Consider the following 7,991-nt stretch of genomic DNA (forward strand, 5'->3'; position numbering starts at 1 on the left):
AGATCGTCGATATTGGCAAAGACTCTGCTGGCGAAGACAGAGAGACCTACGACCCACGTCTGTGACGTAACGTCCTTCAGAGATTGTGCGCAATCACGGCGTTTTGCGTGAAAATCGCGAGTGCCGAAAAATGACGCGCCGCGTCTTTTTTCGGCACGTGCACTAGAAAAGGTCAGGTGTGTGTGAATTCAACCGGGAGGCACCATTCTGTATACAAGACAAAAAATACCGTCTAGAAAACCCAAGTAGAGAGATATTACCAAGTGTTCAAAAAAAACGTGCAGCACAAACTATATGAACTGGAAAAGTTGTTCAACTTACCATAGCTCGGTTGTGGTTTTTTTATTGAAAGGAAGAAATTAATATGAATTGTTTTGAGTTTCAAGATCGAAGGAAGAACGAATTTGAGCGAATTTGTTTCTCAGCTACCTCACGTGACAGGCAAAACCTCGTATGTCACATGTCATCCACCTCATCCAGAAAACGACAAAACCACGGTCATCTTTGTGGCTTCCAAAACTGCAACCTGTCATTCCCAACAGCATATCAGCTGGCAAAACACAAGAAAACTGAAGGTCACCAGTGCAAAAGAGGAAGACCGACAACTTCACGCCGTCACTGAACTAGACTCACATGTACATGGTGTTCAAGTACATGTACATGCAAGTGCATGTACATGTACATGTTCAGTTTTTTATTAATCGAAATTAGGGGTGGGTGGGTGGGTCAAAATAATTTGGAAAAAAAGTCGAAATTTTAAAACATTGAAAATTCTGAATGGCCCCTAAGATATTTAGTGTTGATTTTGTTTCGACTACCGCTTTCAAAACGGCGGCGGAACGGTTTCTGAAGCCAGACAGGAGGGACAACGTTTCTGAGTGGGCATGCGTCTGGGCAAAAGGAATAGAATCAAATGCTTGAGGGAGGGGGCCTTTCGCACCCCACGCTATATCGCCGCCTACGTCCCAAAATTATTCTGACATGCATTCTTGTTGAGATTAGAAAAGTGGGAAAATGCCAAAATAATCAATTCTTCGAAATGTTGTGTATAGAGCCATAACAGGTGTATGTGTAAGTTGCCCAAAATGTGTGATTTAGTAACTTACATATCTCCTTAAGTGTCTTTTCAATATTTATACTAAGAAGTACTGAGCAGAAAACAGTGACCTTTAGATGTCTATCTTCTCAACGTTAAAGCAGAAAGTGCTTTGCTTCTGTCACCCAGACTTCTGCTGGCCCCGCCCTTATAGAATGACATGACTCTAGTGAAAGCTAATTTGTACAGTACTGTACATGCGTACACATTTCATCCTGCCATTATTGTTTACACCCACGATCACTTCCTGAAGGTCGCTGTAGTCAAGAAATAAGGTCAGGACAGTGAAGTCAGTTCCGGCGGAGCAGATGAACTCTTAAAGGCTTTCTTCAGTTTCTGGTCATGACTAACAACTCTCGAATGAATCATCGGGGTTGCGGATGTGCTAAATGATGGCTTGGGAGGTGCCTCGATATCTCGAGCCGCTCCCTGTTTGTACCCTGCACTCGTCTTAGAGAGTCCGTACGGTCCTCATCCCTTCTGTTCAACGTCCCGGCCTTTAAGATCATTTTCCTGTAGATTTTTGTACCATTCAAAGTCATCATGGCCAAGTTTATTCTTGGAATTAGCCTGTTCTTGGTGCTTCTTTGACGGTGTCGGCTCAGAAGCCGTTGTTTTCGACCGAGACTGGGTATGATTTGTCTTTTGAGTTATCTGAGTTGAATCAACGTACCCTCTCCTGGCAAGCGCAGGCGCGGGCTACTGGCGGCTCTGCACCCGAGGGGTTGGAGAATTGCAGACCGGTCGGTTCGTATGTCATTTATCGTGAGGGGACTAGCTTCCCCGACGAGGCGGATGTTGCGGCACTGAACACCTTTCAGAATAAGATGCGATCGCAGACAATCAATCCAACCTTCCGATTCCTGTCTCAGATTCCCTCCAGCCGAATCCCCATCGCTAGCGCGGGGGATCTGGCAGAGTTTGGCCGGCGTGAGATACAAGAACTTGCCTCTCGCATCAAGATCCGATTTTCTGAATTCTTCCCTACTCCTGACATCGATTTGAGTAAGTTCAGTTTCCAATCTACCAATGGCTCTAGCAGCATCGAGAGCGCTGTGGCATTTGCTCGGGGACTTGTTGGGTTGAATCAGATATGTGAGACCCTCTCGATGGAGGGTAATGTCACTGTTGCCTGCTCGGAGAACAGCCGCTTTACCCGTTATGTAACCCCAACCTCCGCCTTCATTTCTAACGACCCGGCCGACATGGATTCCTTACTTCGCCCTTACGACACTCCGAGTCGGAAAATATGCTTGGACGTCGCCAATAAAGGGAGGACAGACCAAGAGGTTATGAGGTTTAAGATGAGTGGGGATGCAAGGCAACTCCGAGACCGTATCGCCCAGAAAATGTCCATGCCAGGTTCACGGCAACTGTTCAATATCTCTGGAGGTAAGGGCTTACAGGACTTTGGAGACTTTTAGAAGGGCCTATGTTTGGAGTGTTAACTTGCAAAATTTTATATTGGGTTTTGCCCTTCGCCGGCAATACAAAATTTACATCTTCCCGATGCAAATACCATTATAAAATGAGTATCTTGCAAAAGCTCAAAACTCAAATCATGTTGGAATAATGTAGGTTCGTTTACTTTTCATGCATTTGTTCGTTTCCTATTAAAAACACCCCAAATCCACAGAAGAATGTTCAAAACTTAACCTGTTGAAGTTTCAGCTCAGTGCAAAATGTCGCGTATTTTCATTGGTTGTAAAAATGAGGCCTGCGATTTTTTTTTAACATCCTAGATGGTTTTAACACTAATTGCACCGCACCAAAGAAGCTGGTTGCCGACTGATTTTTATTATCCAGGAGAAATTTCAATGCCTTCGATGCCTTAATTGTGTTTGGGAAAAAAAGGTACTCAAAATCCGACCATGGACAATTTTGAAATTAGCATCATTTCCGGACAAGTATCGATTCTAAAATAATCTCTTGCACATGATTGTTTCATATACAACTTAACTTAATTAATTGAACTGATTATAATCCATGTGTAGACGAGGTGCAACTTTTGGCCAAGATTTGCGGCTACCATCTGGCAATGTTCAACGACAACAACACCTGGTGTCGACTGTTTGACTATGAAGACCTAAACGTGGCCGAGTACCAGCGGGAACTGGGTCACTACTGGAACGAATCCTACGGGTTACCCATCAATTCAATGGTAGCCTGCCCACTCATCAATGACACGCTGGAGTACTTTGACCGGTTGGCAGCCAGGGGAGCTGGGGCTGGAGCGAGGTAAGAAAGGCCCAATAGACCTTTATCATACTGCCACCATTTCAGTCGTGTTCCCTGTATCCAATAACAGTACTGAATGATATTTGTTTTTGTGCAAAAAAGGAACCAGACTTTTTGTCCTTCTAGCCTCGCTTTGGTTACGTTGATATGAATGGGAAAAAATCAAGATGGCCACAACATGATAATGAGCTATAGCACCTGTGGAACGGAAGAGCTGATACTTGGCTCATCTGGGCTTTATTGAAGTCAATTATCGTATGGCTTTATAGTCTTTGTCCAATTAAAAAATAAGAGTGGATGTTGTATCCTTTATAATTTACACTTCCCGGTCAAGCCCCTGCGGTGGTTGAGGGCGCTATCCACAAGACGAATCAAATGAGCATTGGGAACTTTGACACTCAAGACGGGACAAGAACTTCAAAGCGTAGGCCTACCCAGGCGGGCTATCATTATTCAAGCTAGTGCGAATTCGAAAGTACATTGTGTATGCACGGTGTCTACAATCTTGAATAGTGTTCCACTCCAGGGGGTTCATTGGGTCATTATACTAACACACGCTTTGATTGGTCAAAATATCTAATTCAGTGATAGTGATGGTCAAACTTTCTTCCAATTACAGCCTTCCTCTCATGAAATTCAAGTTCACCGATGAGAACACTCTCATACGGCTGGTTAGTCTGCTGGGCATAGCCAAAGACCCACGCCAACTCGGATTTGGTAACTACGCCCAGAGTCGCAACCGTCAGTTCCGCACGGCTAAGATGGCACCTTTCGGAGGCAATCTGGCGCTCAACCTGTTCCGCTGCGAGTCACCACAAGTGCTGTTCTTCAACGACCAGACCTTCCGAGTGCAGGTGCTGCTCAACGAGCGTCCTATCAACATCACCTTCTGCCAGGATGCCTTCTGTGATCTGGAAGACTTCAAGCGAGAGTTGATGGCCCAGGCTGGGCAGTGTCAGGTCCAGGAAGCTTGCAACGTGGCATTTGGGCTGAATCCTGACGGGACACGGCCTGGAAATAGAGGTGGAGGGGGCGGGAGAGGCGATGCTTCCGGTATCACACCGTCGCGGCTGCTGATAGCTCTGACTGCAATGATGGCGATGGCTAAAAGGAGTATCCATGGTTTATAGATAGCTTAAGCAACGGGGTTTTCACTTATACTGTTTGTAGGTAAAGTTATATTAACAAGTAAGTAACACACTTTATTTCACGGGGGCGCTCTTCGCATATACCATACCGTTTCGCTCGTACTCACTACTCTATTCGTAAAGGGTAGGCCTATACTGGTGTGACGATACATGTCTTGGTATCCCACTGCCAATACAGGATAGATTTTACTTAATGAGTGACATTGCTCGTCCCAACCAATATTATCCAAGGACGCTGGCGATGTCTGATTTCTTCGAGCTCTATCTCATTGGATGGTTGGGGTCAGTATTTCTACGTGCATAATAAACCATAGGCACAGAATGCGCGTGCATTGATAATGGTGGTGAGCTACCCACAATGCTTTGCAAAACCTGCACTTCCTTCACAAAAAAAAGTTAAAAGGGTTTGTCGGTCACCGGTGCCGGTTGGATAGGGGGTGCGGTGGTCACACGAGGAAATTGCGTGGAGGGTACGAGCGATTCCACGTGTACTCCTGGGATCGAGAATGAGGGCGTCCTTCACATGCACCGTTACTCAGTTTGACAGACGAGTGTGTTGCAGCACTTATATTATACGGATATCAAATTAATTCTATACTGATCTGGACTACCGAGTACCGTTCACCGGCAATAAACATACATTATAAAACAAAACATTTGCCACAAAAATACAGGCGGAAACCAGTTTGTGTGTGTCTCTCAGGACCTGAAGTTTGACGACGAAACTACTTTTGTTGTGCTATCGGCATTCTAAGTGGGATACACCTTATTGTCTTGCTTTTATTAGTGATTATTGATTAATTAATCGTTACAGGTTAAAAGTCAAAACTGACTGAACAACTGATTGGTTTTGAATTATGTAAATATTAAAGGAGCAAAAAAAAAATATAGGCCTTATGGATTGCTATGCTATAGCTGTAATTATTGTTTAGCGTGCAACAGAAAGTAGTCTGAATAATAGTTTTTATCACGAAGTCTCGTTTGTGGACACTTTGACAAAAAACTGTCCTTTCGCGGCGACATATATTCATTGCCGAAAAAAAGAAAATTCTATAACCCGCCTAAAAAACAAATTGCGTAAACCACAATAGTTAAGAAAACACACCCTTCGTAACAAAACATATTTGTCTTGGATGATAAAATTATTCAAACAAGCAGAGTTCAATCCATTCAATAGTTTGCTGATTACATTGTTGTCTGATACCCGTTGTCACGCGATGTATTTCAAATCATGGCGGATGCCGTGGCATTTAATTTCCACTGTATCCCCCATTCATAAATCGAGAATCAATGCCACTCTTATAATCCAATGTAGTAATCTCTACATTTTTTGTCTAGAATGATTATGACTATACAGTAGCAGTTTTTTTCTCATTATACCGTAAATATAATATTGCAGACATAGTTTAGTAGAGAATTTGTAGATAGTACATATAGTTTGATATGCAGGACAAGGCCGTTTTAAGGAGCATATGATGATACCCACGTCACTGCATAAAGGTATTGGATGTCTTATGAAAATGTCATGAGAAACTGGCCTATAATTAGGGTTTTTATGAATAAACGATATCATTTAAACTGAGTAAATTTGTTTCCCATTTTATTTTTTTATGATAAGATCAGATCAAAGGGTACGGGTTGGGTGGGAACTTTGGGGGGGGGGCTCATTTTTAATCTTCTAAACTTAAGCTGTCGGAGCGCTAATCGTCATTCCAGTCACAATATTTATTTTTGCAAAACGGTCTCCTACGCGCGAGCGCTATAGGATGTGATTGTGTGTGTGACCTGATATCTAACGATGAATCAACTACATGCATTTACGCGGCGACTGTCTTTTTATTATTTTTTTATTGCAGTTTGGCTCAAAAATCGATGCTTGAAATAGCGTCAGGAGTAAAAAAAAATGTTTCAACATTTTCTCCGCTAGACAATATAGGCCTAGGCCCTATGGATTTCCTGTGACCTGGCTTTGAAACTCCACAACACGATTAATGTTTTTTTTAATCTGGCCTAGCGCACATGTTGAAAGTGCTCGTGCAATATATTTGTTTTAATGTAATCCTTGACAATACCTTTGAGTCCTATTTAAAGTTATTTTTTCTTTGTTTTGCCATTTTCAAGGGTATTGTAACCCCTTCTTGTTTTTTATGCTAATGAATTTACATATTCATGAGCAAAAGTGTGATGTCATTTCAGGCGGTAACCCTCAATGTTACAGCTAATTCAGTACCAAAAGTATCGTTTCATTTCATTTTTTTGCATTTTGCAAGTAAAAAGACACACAAACAATAATATAAACTACAAAAAAGTGTCCAGAATTTTAGATATTTTGCTGTCAAAAATTTTCTTTTCTTGGGTGATTCGTTGTTGTGTCAGTACATGTCAGTAAGCCAATGAGCAAACTTCACTAATGTTTCAAATGAGCCAATTTTGGGGTAAACAATTGAACAGAAAACCCCTAATCTCACCAGTGTCTTCCTGTGGCATCATAGCAACAACGCCCTCTGTTGTCCGGGAAAGCATGGATTTGTTTTTTTTTTAAGTTTAAAGAAGCGCACTTTTGAATAAAATTAACCAAAAAGGGATATATGTCAAAAAGTTTCATACATCTTAGAAGAGTAGAAAGTTGCACAGGAAATATTCATGTCATGGACCCTTATCCATATAGCCTACAGATCAACATTGCCGGAAAAGAAGTACCGATTTAATGACGAAAAACTTGCTCAAAATGAAGACATGACTTGTAAATACCCTGTGAAATTCTTCCGCCTGGAATGATATCGTTCGGAAGATAATCACGCAAGCTGGTTTTCAAATACTCATGCATTTACTCATCACAGAATCCAGTTTTGATTCCCAAAAAAGTTGGGCATAAGAATTACTGCTCCGTTTTCTTAAAAAGTATACATGTAGTAGACGCCGAGCTAATCCAACAGGACAAACCTGCGATGACCATATATCCAAATATCTCCCTCATGACATACTCGGGCTGCGTGCCAAATTCAACACTTGTATCATGAAAAGCACAACTAAAATAATGATCCCTTCACCTATCTGCCGTACAATGTAGTTGCGGGCCTACTTTTAGCCAGCAGCTATCCCGCGCTGGGACCCCCCCCCCCCCCCCCCACCACCACCACCACCACCCCTCCCCCGCATTTAACACACACAAAAACCCGAAATAACGTTAATCAAGCTAGCAGTCCTAAGGGTAAAAAGTATTCAATAAAAACCACTCAAATTATAAACAAAATCAATTCGCAAAACTTGGGGTAAATTTCCTGCCAATTTACTTCGACCGCGCCCATCTTTTCAGTCGCGTCTCGGGGACGTACGTACATGTACATCTTCACTTCTACACGCAGATTAATTGAAACGCTTCTCGTACTCGTACTCGTAGTAGTAGCATGAGAACGAGATTGCAAAAAGCGACATGAAACCCAGACTCACTGAGGGTTCTTTTGGTACTTTATTGAGTGGTACCTGACTATATATGAGATGTGCATGCG

At 42.5% G+C, this 7,991-nt stretch overlaps 1 protein-coding gene across 1 annotated transcript; it reads left to right on the forward strand.

The window, feature by feature from the left end:
• The first annotated feature begins 1,488 nt into the window (after positions 1–1,488).
• Positions 1,489–6,098, forward strand: LOC119731370 (multiple inositol polyphosphate phosphatase 1-like). The gene is made up of 4 exons (XM_038204546.1): positions 1,489–1,527; positions 1,666–2,488; positions 3,091–3,334; positions 3,954–6,098. The coding sequence occupies exons 1-4, from the start codon at positions 1,489–1,491 to the stop codon at positions 4,462–4,464; spliced, it is 1,617 nt and encodes a 538-aa protein (XP_038060474.1). The 3' UTR covers positions 4,465–6,098.
• The last annotated feature ends 1,893 nt before the right edge of the window (positions 6,099–7,991 follow it).

The sequence above is a fragment of the Patiria miniata genome, unplaced genomic scaffold, assembly GCF_015706575.1.
Source record: "Patiria miniata isolate m_02_andy unplaced genomic scaffold, ASM1570657v1 HiC_scaffold_23, whole genome shotgun sequence".
Taxonomy (NCBI): domain Eukaryota; kingdom Metazoa; phylum Echinodermata; class Asteroidea; order Valvatida; family Asterinidae; genus Patiria; species Patiria miniata.